The sequence below is a fragment of the Ixodes scapularis genome, unplaced genomic scaffold, assembly GCF_016920785.2.
Source record: "Ixodes scapularis isolate PalLabHiFi unplaced genomic scaffold, ASM1692078v2 ptg000020l_1___fragment_1__unscaffolded, whole genome shotgun sequence".
NCBI lineage: Eukaryota > Metazoa > Arthropoda > Arachnida > Ixodida > Ixodidae > Ixodes > Ixodes scapularis.
Window position 1 is genome coordinate 195,903 of NW_024609889.1, and position 15,598 is coordinate 211,500.

General features: G+C 47.8%; 2 protein-coding genes across 2 annotated transcripts in view; one reads left to right on the forward strand and one right to left on the reverse strand.

Moving 5' to 3' along the window:
- LOC115310618 (THAP domain-containing protein 1) lies at positions 1 to 4,111 on the reverse strand. Its single transcript, XM_029969019.4, has 4 exons — positions 3,867 to 4,111; positions 3,519 to 3,692; positions 1,563 to 1,764; positions 1 to 222 (listed from the first exon to the last, which is right to left on the reverse strand). Exons 1-4 carry the CDS (start codon positions 3,998 to 4,000, stop codon positions 1 to 3), a joined length of 732 nt encoding a protein of 243 aa, XP_029824879.2. The 5' UTR covers positions 4,001 to 4,111.
- Positions 4,112 to 4,385: 274 nt separating this feature from the next.
- LOC121833899 (protein AATF-like) overlaps positions 4,386 to 15,598 on the forward strand; it is a 52,805-nt gene continuing 41,592 nt past the window's right edge. Inside the window, exons 1-5 of the mRNA XM_042287604.1 lie at positions 4,386 to 4,629; positions 4,696 to 4,857; positions 9,852 to 10,134; positions 10,473 to 10,558; positions 15,275 to 15,421. Coding sequence (XP_042143538.1) covers positions 4,551 to 4,629; positions 4,696 to 4,857; positions 9,852 to 10,134; positions 10,473 to 10,558; positions 15,275 to 15,421 — 757 coding nt within the window. The 5' untranslated portion in view covers positions 4,386 to 4,550. The remainder of the gene's footprint in view (positions 4,630 to 4,695; positions 4,858 to 9,851; positions 10,135 to 10,472; positions 10,559 to 15,274; positions 15,422 to 15,598) is intronic.

Consider the following 15,598-nt stretch of genomic DNA (forward strand, 5'->3'; position numbering starts at 1 on the left):
CTAACTTTTTTTCAAGCGTTTTATTACTTTTTTGATGGAACCCCTAGGCTGGTGGTCCTCCAGACACAATGCTGTGACACTTGCGTCGGCTGTTGCAGGTAGTTCCGACGCAATGAATGCAACCTGCGTGGATGCCTCGCATGCACCAGTGAACAGGGCGCAGGCAATCATCAGGACCCCTTCGCTCTGGGCTTGCGGTGTCTTTTGAGTCTGAGTTGAGACCTGCATAAAATTGATGGCATGTTACAATTTTCCGAAAAGAGAAAAAGGTGTTCTCTATGTTATCTTAACCTAGAACACCAGCTACACGGCGCTTCAAGAAGCCCTAACCAGTCACACCAAGACACTGAGGCCCTCACAAGGCTCACCTACAGTGACAGCATTCCTGGGAAACTATGTGAAACTGAATGAATGTTTATTGTGGCAAACGAGAAGGGAACTACCATCGCAGGCTTTTATGATTGGGAGAAGACAGCAGCGGGCATTGGGCCTGACAAGATTCTTTACCGCCTGGGGGACTTCAGCTACGAAGTGGCGCCTGACAAAACCCAGCTTTTTTCTTGTGGCCCTTTGCGGCCCGAGGTAATCCACATCATGTTTCCCAATTTGTTTCACGCTCGATAGGACTGTAAATGTTTCCTGTTCCAGATTACTTTTAAGTGCACCATTCTTTTGTTTTACTTGGTTTTGTTTTGTGTTGCATCGGGCAATGCGCTTTTTAAAGGAGGCAGTAGAGGCTGCTCGACACATTAGCACTTCACTGCAGTGCGCTGCGTTGTTCCCTGCTACAATAACTTGTGCTAGGGAAATTGACGTGCATCCAAACACAGTCGTGTGCAGTCAACAACCAATAGAAAACCATAAAGGAGCGACTTGCCCAGACAACTCTGTGACGGAAAAGCTATGTGCCCTGCATCGCTGCTCCCATCCGCTCATCTCGCAACATGGCCGCAGCTGAGCACAAGTCGATGTCGACCACGCCGAACTTGTGTGATGTGCTGAGAGACCTATTCTTTGAGTGCGTTTGGGGTTACATTGCTCATTCAGACAATAACGCAAACTGGGCCCATGTAGCACGAGGGCCTGCTGCGATGTACTTGTACCTACATTCCCGACGGAGGCGAACCTCCCACGAGTGGGTTCGCTTTCTGCTCCCCATTGGCTCGACGCAACGAGCCACAGGCTGGCGTCGATGCGCTTATGCTCAATTGCCGGACGCTCGGTTATCGTTGAGAGGCAATGCACTGCTAAACGCAGCGCAACACAGTGCAGTCAAAGGCAAACGTGTGAACCGGGCTTAAAGGTGTACTAAAGAGGATACTGAGATTGTTTGTTCTGGGTGATAACTCGCTCTAAGCATCCTAAAATTCCATAAAATTTGCCGATGCAACAAACGATAAAGCAGTTACTTACTGCTTTATCATTTGTCATTCGTGAAAATATGTCTGTTCTGCCTTTTAGCTCTTAAACCAGAGAAGCACCGATCCTGCGGTTTTTTCGATAATCTCCAAACCTTGAGTGGGCACCTGCTTGGTATTTTACGGTAGTACAGGAGAATCTACCTCAACTGCTTGCAGCTTTCTAGGTTCATTATTCTCCTCGGTGCCTTCAGGTTCCTCCAGCGGGGGTGTGGCTGCTGGTGCTAGAGAAGGTGGTGCGTCCATGGTGGCCGCAGGTGGTGTAGCTTGTGGCACGTTCGGCGAGGATGTTGAGGAGTGGGCGAGATTTACAACAGTTGTTGCGGCTGTTCTCCGCTTCTTCATTCTAAGAAGAAAAATTCACACCGTCACTTCCCCAATTAATTACTGTGCAGGCTGGCATTGAATAGTTTTCAAACAGTTGCAAGCAGCAATGTCTGCCTCAAACTGACGTAGCACGCACAGACTGAGGCGCGGCAGTAGAAGTGCTTTAGATTACTGCAATCTCATCATCTCGTTCACAGCCAACAGGTATCATGAATATGCTCCCCCCCTCTCCCTCTCGGGCTTCGGCAAAATACCAAAACAAAGATGCAACAAATCCCTTAAGAGGAGAATAAACAGACTCGATTTTTGTTCCGCATGCAAATTTGTGTTTTTGCTGTACACTTTGCACGTTTGATTACTCCAAGAATGGCTACATGCACTGCTATTTAGAAGCATCCACCACTCATGGTGCGCTCTTAGCTACCTCGTTTGCGCGAGCTCACTGAGCTGTTCTTTTTTGCCCAAACTCTCGTGCAAGCCAAGCTGTGTGCGGAAACTTTGTGGGACCGCGACCTCTCAAAGCTTCCGAGTGCCGTCCGGCGATCCCCGCCCCATTCCCGTGTTAATTTTTGGAGCTCTCTGAGGAGCCGTGGCCACCAGACATTAGCCTCATTTACATAAAAGCGACTTCAGCGCATCGACTCCACTCGTTCTTCGAACGAAGCCGACGCGGCAACGTTTACATGAATGTGCACCAAGCCCTACACGAAGGTGGCACCACGCCGTGTCAAAGCTCGAAGTTATGCTCTTCCGGAACCAGCCGCACCACGTTTTCCGGTGCGTCGCATGTGGAGTCCTTTCGACGCATTCAGTGAACGTAAATATTGTGCCCGCTGTCTTTGGTGCTGTAAAAAGAAGTTACGAGACGGAACAAACATCAAAACCCAAGGCGTTTAGGGCTCCAGGCCGGGCTGCCGGGTCACCCTGGACCAGAGGCGACGTGTGTGCGCACGCTTTGAGGAAGCCTCCGCGCTTCGCCGTGCCAGACCTCGCCGCGATCGCGACCGGACCAACCGGACCCCCGAGTCCGAAAGGCTCCTGCGCAGCCAGGAACGGCACCGAGGTAGGAGCCGCTCGTTCTGTGCTACCATGCAGTGCTCTACAGTGCTCGAAGCTCTCGGTGTCGTTCGTGCTTGCGCCTAAGCCTTTGGGACCCTTTGGGACGCGCAAGTCGAGCTTCGCAAGGCTTGGACGGGGGCCGCCTTTACCGAGCAGCTCCGCTATATTCCGCTTACTTATGATGGCAATAAAAGCTCGTGTTTGTTCTCGGGAAAAAATTGCCGGCGACCATACGGGACCGCTCTCCGCGCCGCCAACGAGGTTGGCCGCCGCCATGCTCTCAGCTGTTCACTCGCTCCCGCAGCGAACGCCTTCCCATAATCCTCCCCGTTCCAAAATGCGATGCGACCTCCGTTTACATGGGCTGAATGAATGCGCACTCACCATCTCGATCCACCTCTGTCTGGCGGCTTGAATGCGATGCGCTTTCTTAGCACATTATGCCGTTTACATGACCGCATTGAATGCGACAACTGGATTCGATGCGACTAAGTCGCATTCATGTAAACGCGGCTGTTGTCCCGTGACCTCTCTTAAGAGGGGCGGGTTCGACCCTCAGTTTGTGCACCTCTGTTCTAGCGGTAGCGCCTTTGCCAGCAGCCGAATCGGTGACACGAACCATCGCGCAAACCGAAAGACAAATTCTTGGAAAAGGGGGGGGGGCACCCAAACAGCTAGTTAAAAAAGAAAGAGCCTATTTCGCGGAGTTCTCACCTTTCATAGCGTACAGCCTTATCTTCCGGAAGCACGGACCGCTTACGGTACACGTCCGGAAATATCGTCGGCACGTACGACGGTGAGGACACATCCTTGGACGGCGCACCTCCAACGAAATGGACGCTGCATATCTTCGTGTGCCGAGTGGGCTTCCACTTTGTTCCGTCGGCACTGAAATATGCAGACGTCAGTGACAAAAGAAAAACAAAACCGCAGAACGCGAGACGGCAGAGAGAGCGACGGCAGACGCGATCGCGCGGGAACCCTAGTGACACAAGGAAAACAAAACCGCACAACGCAAGACGGAAGCGACAACAGACACGATCGCGCGGGAACCCTGCTTACTTCTTTCGTCGCACGGCCGTGATCCACTGCTGCCGCTGCCCGACGAAGCACGGACGAGTTGAAAAACGGTGAAACGTCGTCCCCGTGGGGCACGACGTGTACCTGTTGGTACAACCGACCACGCAGCAATTCATGATACGAATTATCAGTGCGTTAACGACGCAGGAGCGAAACGCGGCGGCCGGATTGGAATGGCGGCCATGGCGGCGGCGAAACGTAGTGATTTCCGTCTGTTCGGATTCTCGTCAACTGTCTTGTCTGACGGCCGCGCGGCGGCGCGCCGGTCGCGTACCACTTAAATGGTCAGATAAAATGGCTAGGTGCCGCAAGCTACCGCCCAATCCAAAAGGCTCAGCCGGATTCATTTATTTACTTATCAATCTACTAATCTGCGGCGCAATTTTGGCGTATTTTTTCTTTTTGTTTTGCATAAAGACAAATACAGGGACTTTTTTTGTCTGATTTGGGGACATGTAGGAATTATTGAGGGCCTGTGTAGGGTTTTTCGCCAAAAATAGTTGGCATCACTGAATTCTGGAAGCACAATCGACATCTGTATTTCAAGATGGCCGCGCCGTATTAGAGAGGTTGTGGAAAATGTGGAGTTCGTGTTCCTGATAGCGGCGTCTTGAATATAAGTGTTTTTATCGTAAATCCGAACTCAGGTGCTCTACGCCTTTGACGATGTCGTTAATTAAGGAGTTAAACGACTTGGTGAACACAGCTCCCGCTCTCGCAGATCCCGAGGATGACGTTCACGAAGGTAAGACATCTCGCCACAATGCGCTTGACGCTTGTAAGCATGCTGTTTTCTGTGTTCTCTTTGTAGATACTAAAGCCAAGGTTGTTGAGAGCTACGGGAATGACTACGAAGAAGTTCCGGTGCAAAAGAAACTTCTGCGGCGACAGCCGTTGCCTCTTACCGACGAAAAATACGCAGGAAAGAGAGTATCGAGGAAGGACCTAAACAAGGATAGTTCCGGCTCTGACGGTAAGCCCTTTCTTCGCTTTCGTGCTAAACAGCGCTGATCAAAGTCACTGAGAAGACAGCAGGGAAGAGTTGCAGTTATCCCGCCTCTAGCGCGAGCTTCCTAGCTTCGGCGACGCTTAGGTGTCTCATGAGCCTTGAGCCTGCACGCGCAGTCGAGGCATGCTGAGAGGCGACGCGCGTGTGGCTCGTCGTCGCCCTGCCGTTCTGTTCCAGAAAAAGACTTCTGACTGGTGCCATTTTCAGTGTTCCTGCGTTTGGCGCGTGCTGGGATGTAATCTAGTATGTGTGCACTGGGATTTTTGTGAACACTGGAATGGTGAGTAGTTAAATTGCATAGACCAACTAATGTTTACAAACAAACCGGAGCGCCCCTAGCAGACGCCACCGGCGCCGCGCATGCGCGATGGAGGGTGGACAAGAAGCTCGCCGTCGTCCGTAAACAAACCATTGGAATGTGATGTTGTTGGCGTCAGTGTGAGTCCCCGTGCTCTTTTTCGAGTTGGAATGGTCGATTCTACGTCTTCCTGGCAATATCTGACTACTTTAGCAGCCTCAGCGAAATTCACGAGGCTCGTTGCACTGCTAAACTTCGCGTGAATAATGTGACATGTGGTGATTCATTCTGCGTGGACACTGCATAATGGACGCTAAAGCCTGATTCAAAGAATTCTGCTCGCTATTTTCAGTCATGATGTCGCTAGGGCTGCAAAAGCGCGAACCATTGCCGAGATGGGTGACTTCGATATTAAGAATCGCAGAATCAGACCAAGTGAATCAGGCATAACAAGTCGGTGATAGCCACTGGTAACAATTATGAACATCTCCTTGTATCTGCTGTTTAAACCGAGCCTACTTACCCTAACCAACCTTCAAATTTAAAAGTCTTTTGAGGTCTGTACTTATTTCATCCGCATGTGGTCTTTTGGACCACTGTCGTTCGAACGAGCAGATGACAACGAGCAGAAACGTATGAAAAAGCAGACAACAGATCAAACGATCAGGCGGCCGTTTGAACTTGAAGGCACACTGAATGCAGTCCGCAGGTGGTCCGTATAACTTGGTGGTTTTCCCACATTCAAGTTGGAACAAAACAAATAAATCTGACGACCACAAGTATCCGTGAATTCAACCCAGAGTGCTTCCCGCATAAGCAATTGTGGTCCGGCGGCGTCTGGTTTTTCTTCTTCACGGCCCCTGTCCACGCTCTTGGACGAACTGAGCAGGTGGAAGAAACATGGAAACTAACTTTTAAACCTTTCCCGACTTTTTTGGTACAGCCCCAGCCGCGGCGTTTTGTTGAGAAGGCAGTTTTTTGTCTGGTTTCTTCCAAGACAGCACAGAAAAGCACGTCCCGCATGGTGACTTCCACCGACAGCTCCAGGCTGGAAGTGCACGCGACGCACCACCATTGCGCCGTGACGTAACAGAGCTGAGTCTGTGTATACATTGCATATTTGGGTAGTAGTTCAATTACTGTAATTTAAATATTTTCTTTGTAATTCGTAATTGTGAATAATTACTTTTGGCTAAAAGGAATTGTAATTGTAATTTATAAAACTTTTTAGCGTCAGGTATTGCAAAATTTCAGGCACAATTACAATTACTTTTGCAAAACTTTGCTAACCTCTCTGAAAGCCTCAGTGCTCGCACAAGTGGCCTAGCTCTTGGTGGAACACTCGCACACAGACACGCACTCAGACAAAAGCACGACATAAATAGTGTCGCATGGTTTGTTGTCTTGTTGCTTACACTGTGGGCTGAGAGACAATCCTCCTTGGAGCCTACATCAACGGCGTCGTGTAGCGTTGTCCGCAGTGCAAAAATCCCCCCCCCCCCCCAAAAAAAAAGAAAAAACGCCTGCCCTCGGTCATTTGGATATAAACATCCTAGAAATCGGTGTGAAATTCTGTGGCACTCACCTCAATTTCCTCGAACAACCCAAATAATGAACGATTCGAGAATTCTAGTTCGGAAAAAGTATGGTGTCGACTGTCGCGACGGTTTACGGAAAGTCACCAACAGCAAATGAAGAGTAGCGGAAGCTTTAATTAAGAAATAAAGTAATCGTCCCCACTCTCACTGTGTTTGTCTGCGCATTTTTTTGCCCAAAATGCGAAACATGAAAACCGCGTCGCCAGACTCTGTCTATGTACAATTTTGAAGCGTTTTGTTGACAACTTCAGTCTCACTAGGAAACAAGTGTCCTTGTCCCCGTGTTCTGCGTAGCATCCTTCAGGTGGGACGGCGGACTCCTACAAACAGGCTGTCTGTCGGGTGTCATTTGTTGCTCGTTGTTGTGTGTCACGGTCCGTCGCTCTAGTGGGACACGGGCATAAGCAACAGAACAACAAACAACGCTATGCTATTTTGTTGTGTGTTTGTGTGAGCGTGTCACCAAGCGCGAGGCCCGTTATGCGACGCTGAGGCTTTCAGAGAGGTTCCGTCGTTGCCGCAAAGTCTTGCAAAAGTAATTGTAATTTTGCCTGAAATTTTCTAAGCAGAGACGCTAGAAAGTAATGATATTACAATTCCTTCTGACTGAAGGTGATTAAATACAAATAAAGTAATTCAATTACAGTAATTCAATTACTACCCAAGTATTGTCTGCCCAAACGGAACAGTTTGAACAAATGCAATATGTCTTGAGGAGTGTCGCGTGATTGGAACACTTTAGTCGCACGCAAAACTAGTTTTCTTACCTTATTGCCTGGGTTCTAGAATCTAAAATAGCCTTTTGGTGTCCGCGTCTGCAACTGTATTTACGTGAATTTCATTCACAAGTTTGCTGCGGTAGGCCGACGTTGTCCCAATGACGATATCTCTACTTGTCGTCGAAAACACACCGCTCGCTTTTTCCCGGGACTGATCGAGCACAAGTGGCGCAATCCCTCGCACCCTCCTTCAACTACGTCCAACAGGTGTAACATAGTTTCGCTTTGGCCAGCTCGAACACTCACGGCGATGCCGTGCAGTTGACAAAGCCATAATACTCTAACACACGCTCTCCCGTGCACAAAAAAAACGAGAGAATTACGTGCCTCGGTTGATTTGTGGGCGTCCAACTTCATTGAATGCCTCGCGTGTATACAAGTTTCAACTAACCCGTCAGGTAGGGCCACTTAACTTTTGCCGCGGAGGCCAAATTAAACGAGATGCGGTGCTTTCTCTCGGCGCCTTATGGTCCCAATACACACACCAATCTATCTTATGCCCAGTTCTCGACGTACCTTTTCTGATTTTCCGTTGAGAGAAACTTAAAAGATGCACTTCTTGCTCATTGAAACATACGCAAGAAGCTGGTCAGACGGAAGTTATCTCGGCAACAGGAAGTTCTGCCATTGGTTGTTCATGTTTACCTTGGGAATGCCATGTATTGCAACGTAATTCGAAGCACTTTTTTAGCTCAGAATATGTTATGTGACTGACACCTAATGGTTTGCAACTCTCACTCTAGTGCCAAAACAAAAAAACGCAAGTGATATTGTTACTAGGTTAGCTCAGTTACGGAAGTGTCCATAGAAAGTGGTTCCACGAGCGGCCCCCCCTCTCCTTCACAGCCTGCCTTCCAACGTTCGACGCACCACCGTTTCTAGGACAGCTGCTATGGTAACTGCGGTGTATTTTATGGAATACATGTGTTTTGAAGTATAGCATCTGGATAGTGCTTTACCATACCCTATCCCATAGTGTTTGGTCGAACATCATCTGGATGCTATGCTTCAAGACAGCATATGGAACATGCAGTTTTGAAACGAAAATCTAGATGGCACTCCAAAGAACGGTAGTTGGACAGAAGGGGGTGACTTGGGGTACCTTCCTCCCCTGGAGTTCCATAACTAAGCTAGTCTAGTAAGGTTGGTAAGTGCAGGATGATTGTCTTCCTCTGGTGGATCCGAGTTTCTCCTGCAGGTCACATCACGTGATCAAGGATAGAGCGACGCTAGCAACGGACTCTACTCATAGTTTGTACTAAACATGCAAGCACAAAACTTTTGTGTGCACTCATATTTATTTTGTTGCTTTTGTGCGTTTTTTAAGTAACATTTGCGAGAAAGTTACAGTGCAGTGCAACTCTTTCGTCGTCTTCGTTCGGGTATCTTTTTTTTTTTTTCCGGAGTTGCCGCAGTGCCAAAAATGACGTCACTGCGATCGCATCTAGCTTTATGCTGCATCACATTCCGTGTTACGACTGCCTCTGCTACAATAGTGGGAGAAAGGAGTGATTTTTGGTGTCTTGTGTCAACCTCTTTGTGCCAGGCCAGGTCCCACAGCCAGGCCACAGGAGCTATAAGTACTTTGTTTCACCGTAACTCAGCAAAGGGGAAGCAACTATGGCCCCCTCAAGCCAATCAGAGCGTAGGTGGCGGACTTCTCGTACTTGCGAGTCTTCGATGGTAGTCACCTGCCTTCACAGGCAGTAATGAACACTTAATTCACATAGGTGCATCATTGCAGCTGCACATTGTAGCTCATAGATTGGACCCGAGCGTTGCGTGAGCACTCGATTTGGGCTCATGATAATTGATAGCTCGACAAGCATTCGGATAGTGGTCCGTGTCCAATCGCTGCATCGACAACAATAACCGAACCATAACAACGTCCGGAACTCAGCGCTTGTTTCGTGCTTTGCCAACCCCAGTGCATGGCTATGATCAACATTGGTGGCCTATAATCAGCCCCATATCACGTGGCCGCTTGTTCCGGCTGCGAGTTGATGGGGTGAACGCTGCTAATTTTTCTTTTAGTTTTTCTGCAACTTCTATTGCGTGGGGTGAAAGACGAACGCATGTTTCATAGGCCATTAACACCAGGGATTTGTTCTAAGTGGTATCTGCGCAAAGTAAAAAAATGGTTGCACCGCCCCTTTAAGAAAACTAGATGTGCTAGCATTTGCTTTTAGGGTGTAGTTGCTACTATGTGTGGGGTTTCACCTTGTGCAGACTGGATTGTACAAGTGTCCCATTTGTTTCGTTTTTTTTTAAACACTTTTACAGATGACTATTTGTCCAATGGAGCTGATGAGGAAGACGTCGTGGAGATAACAGATAACGATGAAAGTGATGCCGTTGAAGTGATCAGCGATGACGAAGACAAATCCAGTGGGGTCAACACTAAGTCTGGAGACGAACACGGCGAAAGTGAGGAATCAGCCGACGACAGCGATTCCGGGAAAGCGGATGAAGAAGGCGACGAAGACGCAGCCAGCGACGACGACGAAGACGAGAGCCAAATGGACGCCATTGACGACGTTCAGCTTGGGACTGCTGACAACCAAAGGTGAATCCTTTGTTTTTTGTTCACCTTTTACTTTTTTTGGTTTATGCAAGCAAGGCATGGAAATGCAAGAAACTTGCTCTTATGTCTTCTGCAGACCAGACTGCGGTTATTCCATGCTAAGGCAAAACGAAGCATGGGTGGTATTGCAGAGCTCTTGCGAAGCCATCGACATAACTAGTTCATTTTTTGTGTAATATGTTTGTGAGGCAGGGATTTTTAACTTTGGAATTGCCTGTCCTTTAGTTTCCCATTAACAGTATCAAAGCTAGGAATGACACTGCACTATTTGATTTACACCGCATTTTTTTTTCTGTTAACACTTCATTTTCACGTTGCAGTTTGGATGACGACATGGTTCAGAAGTTTTCCACCGTCGATGTCAGCGGGGAGGTGCAGAAAGGAAAGGCTGTTCGTTCTCAGCTCCGTAAGTGTCTTCTTTTCCGTACCGCTTCTTTTGAGCTTATGTCCGGCCATTTTAGATGTGTCTGGACGCTTAAGGTGGCCTTGCTTTTCAACCGTCTGGTAATTCCTATTTACTGTATGGCAATGGGCTTTTTCTTAAAACTCCACAAGGCTCCTCTTCAGTCGCACATTGCACCGCGCGACGTAGGAAATTGTGGGGCCATTCCGACCTACGCACGGGCCGACTTGTACACACCGTACATCCTGGAAGCAATGCAGTTTCTTCTCTCTAGTCACTGCGAGTTCCGAAACACAAAGAAAACAGAGCAAACAGATCAGAATGCCGATATGTGCGGTGGCTAGCGATACGAGTTAGAATGCGCAAACGGCAACCAGGAAGAACAACCGACTCGGTCGCATGGCTACCGCACTTGCGTCGGGGGTGGGGAGGTAGTCGCCTGCGGTGGGTGAGTAGACGCATTTACACAACTCCACTGGAGTCCTGACCTTCCGCTCGCCGCCTGCTAGACTGCGTAGTCTCTACAGGCTGGTCGCCGTTTGCGCATTCTAGCTCGTATCGCTAGCCACTGTACCCTGTCAGTTGTCTTCCTGCTTTCTTCGTGTTCTGAAGATGCAAGTTGCTAAACCAACGTTCCTTCTATTCGCGGGTAGTGCATCGAAAAGACGATGAAATGCACTGCATATTTCCGGATGTCTATTCAGCTATAGGAAAGACTGAAGGGCTTGTACTGAACCATTTGGTTTGCGGTCACCAGTTGCGCCAGCTTGAGCAAGTTTAAACACGTACACGACACGAAGATTCAAACACATTACTACACTGTAGTAGTTCATGCGTGTTCCAATGTTCCCTTGGTGTGCATGTTCAAATTTATTCAGGCTGTGCATGGTTATATTTATTCAGGCTGGCTCAATCGATGCAAGGAATGTTGTAACCCTAAACGAAGGATACCACTAGTTGTGGTTCGAGGGTATACTCAGCCAGGATTTGTTTCTCTCTTCTGTGCCTTTTCGCATGTCCTGTTTACTTTCACGTATCATTTCAGTTAATCGCTTTTTAGCAAGGCAGGAGGTTTCGTAAACAGTGAATTGTTGCCAGAAAAGAGCATGCGGAGAGCTCGCCTTTTAAAACGTACCTGATTAGCAGAGCAAACGGTGATGCCCAGAAAGGTTTTGACTGGAGAACCTTTGCTGGCATCTGGATGTGAAACATCATGTTCAGTGTTGGTGAAAGTAACATTTTTTGCACAAGAATGTGACCTCTCTCATATCATTTGTAGATCACTCTGATTGGGTATCTGTGCGATCTGTTGGAAAACAGACACCAAGGCCTTGTTAGCATGTGGTGTGTCTGTTGTTTGAGTAAGTGCATATGGTTCTTGCAGCGTAGAGTAGTTTGTGCCACAATTGGTTTCTGGTAAGACTAAAGGTTTGCTGCTCTTACATTTCCCAATCAATTTGTCAAGCCTTCTTTTTAGACAAGGCATGGCCCTTGTAGAAAATGTTCAGTCCCACGGTGTTGAGTTTGTCCAAGCGGGCCGCAGTGAGAGAGAGAAAGTCCAGGAATAAGGCAAAACAGCTTTAATTCCAAGGCAGAGTTATTGTCCGAAGAAAAAAGAGCGATATGCGGCGGCACGACATTCTTTTTATAGGATTCGCCGCTGCTAGAAAATAAACCAGACAGACAAAAAAGTAGTTTAAAAGATGACGCTTCCGCTCTCTGCGACCTTGGTTGTCACACATGCGTGACAACGCAACAACAGCTTTCTTTAACCTTAAAGGGCCACTAAAAGGGTTTCTGTGATCTTCTATTTAGGATCACTATACAGTCTACGGGCTCTAAGCAAGAAACCTAAGATTAATTGGATATGCATTTGATTTCCCCTTTGAAGACGAGATCAAAGATTGTGACGAGCCTGTTTTTTGGCGATTTGGTGCAGAGACTGGAGTGCACCGTCAGACATGCGACAGCCAATGGTGGGTGATCGCTTCCAACGCCTTTAGTGGGCCTACCAACAGCGGACTGATTTTCGAATGCGTGTGATTCGCGTGTGGGAAATTATTGCTCGTAATTGGCTATTGCATGTCCAATGGCGTCCCCTGTTTCTTGAGCTGAATCGCAGAAAAATGGGCGTGCCGCGATCTTGGATCCCGTTTTTAATAGGGAAATCGGACGCTTATCAGTCTTGGGGCTCATAGATTGAGTTAAGATCATAAATAGGCGGTCTCAGAAACCACTTTAGTGCTTCTTTAACACGGCAGATTTACTCGGTCGAAGTGACACTTTTTACAAGGAAGGCTCATGTAACTTCTTCGTTGCAAAGCACGTTGAGCACCAGTCATGGCTATCTATAAAAGGAGCCTAGCCAACAATGCTGTAGAGATTACATTGGCACTGAGTAGGTTCGAATGATGAGTATGACTAGGGTGCCTTCATGTGCGCTTTGCTTGGGGTAATGACATCTGGCCATTTTGTTCCGTACGCTTATTTTTATATTTTGTTCTCAAGCGCGTGAAAGAGCGTGTCCCTGCACGCGCTCGTGGCGCTGACTGTGCTACAGCGACATTTTGTTTCCTGCGTTTTCTTTGTATTTTCCCTGTGGGCGCGTGCTGTCGGCATTGAGTACTACAAACGATGGCATCACTCTAAGCAGAAAGGCATTGAGGCACTCTAAGTATGACATACCACTAGCGCGTGCTATGCATTAGCACAAGCTCGTGACATATCGGGAGCTCCTGCTAGTGCACACCACACATGCAATGTGGTGCAAATTAAGTTTTTAGGTGTAATCGTTAGGTAGTATCTCAGTTTCCTCATGCAGTTTGATCCTTGTGTAGATGGCAGTGGTGGACTTACCGCACAATCTATAGGAAAACAGGTTCATAAAAGGTTGGCCTACAATCGAGTCTGTCCGGAAGTGGCTTTAAAGAGATGCTGAACCGAAACTTGGATTTTGCAAAATATTACCGCAGAAGCATTGAATGGGACGCTGCAAATTCCAAAATATCACTCATACGTCAATATCTCGAACGGATGGTCCTATTTTTGGAAAAGGAAAGGCGCAATCAAGCGAGGACCTTGCAATCCTCCTGGCACAGTTGAGAATGAGGGGGAAGCGGACTCGCTTTTCTCTTCCTCGCTTCGGTTCACCAGCTTGCTCGAGGCGATGAAGTGAAGAGGAGGGGCGTGAGACTTGTGACATCACGCGTCTTGTCAGCCTCGTCAGCCGTGTTCAATCGGGAACTTCTTTTCCAAAAATACGGCCATCCGTTAGAGATATCGCCGTACGAGTGATGTTTTTGGGTTTTGCAGCATCCCGCCTGTCACTCCAGCCTTGTTTTGTGAGCTCCCCATTTCGGTTCAGTATCCTTTAAGGTATCGGGGCACTGTAACATCAACCGAATGTGCTGAACAGACATCTGGATTTTGTCCCTTATGTATGTGCGTACAAGCTGCAGGAGCATACATCTTTCTAGTATCCCACGATTCGACGCTACATATCGTGCCTCATGTTGGTGGAGGAATAGCCATTCGAACACTTCAATTGTTGCACGTGAACAACAAATGTGGTGGCCATACGTGCCAAAAGCGTTTACCGAGCGTTTTCGAGCGCTCGTTAAGTCACTAGTGTACCGTGGGGTCGGCATGCTACGAAGCTGTCCCAGTTTGCGAGTTAAGTAATATATAATTGGGCATTCTGACGAAAGCGAACTCAGGTTTCGGGTTTGTCCGTGTCATGTGTGTCAAGTCACATGAGTCGCGGTGTGAATTAGTGCTGTCTCGTGACAAAACAGTGTCCAACAACCACGTGGGAACACAACGATCGCTGGCTGAACATGGGACGTGAGAAAGAGATGCCCTGCCATTCTTCCCCTGTTAATGACCATAGTACCAAATTCTCTGGACTTTTGCCTGGACCTGGTGCAGGGGCAAATTTTGGCTGAAATAAAAAAGTTTTTCCTTAGATAGTTTACACCCGGTGTATATACCCAACCAAGTGCCTAGTTTGCACAAAAATATTATTGTGCACGGCACACTGTGACAAATGTCCGCTTTATTAGCTCACAAGGAAGCTCATGTTGTATGTAAATCATCGTTAAGATACTCTCCAATTCAAAAAGTTTGTCACTTCTTGTCATAATGAACCATCTAAAAAATCAAATTCTCATATGGCAGTCTGCACAGCATAATGTGTTTACTTTTAAACATGTATGGTCTGTAGACTGTGGTCCAGAAAATATGGTAATGTTGGGTGTCATGTCTGTTTGTAACGTGATGTCACAGGACAGTGCTATGTGCTGTGACACCACGATTTGACACGGTAATGTCACGCGACGAACGTTGCATGATGTTACGCGACACAATTCAACACGTGTCGTCCCATGATACAGTGTAGCTGGCCACTTATAGTGATACCACATATAACAATGTACTGCTTATAACGATCAGTTTCTAGACTGGAAATGATAAGTTTCTAGTCCAGATACAACGATGATCGGTTATAACGATTTAAATTACGGGTTTTCTCATCATCGTTATAAGTGGGTTCCGCTGTAATTCAAAGTGTGTCAGTGAGAAAACGTAATCGAAACCTCTCCGTTTCTTGTGCATCATGATTCTGCATGTGATGTTTTGATCGATTCAAATACGGCTGCCGGTTGTTTATGGTAAACCTACGTTAGCCACCCACGTCTGACGCTTGGATTGTTCTGTCGACAGTTGTGTGGGACAGCATCGTGGAGCTGAGGATCCAGCTGCAGAAGCTGCTGTTGCTGGCCAACCGGTTTCCAAGGCACTCCCGGTACCCGGACTTCAAGTCGGCCGCCCTGCAAGGGGACAAGAAGAACGCCAACCTCCTTAGGCTCGGTGAGGATGCTCTAACTGCCACGCAAGTGTTAAAGGGATGCTGAAATTTCTGTGGAAATATTTAAAGTGTGTAATATCTACGAGGGTCGTCATTTCACTTCCACTTAATTGCCTTAATCCGATTGATGGTCGTCGCCGTACATCTAGGCGATGAATGCGCATTTCAAAGTGCTTGCC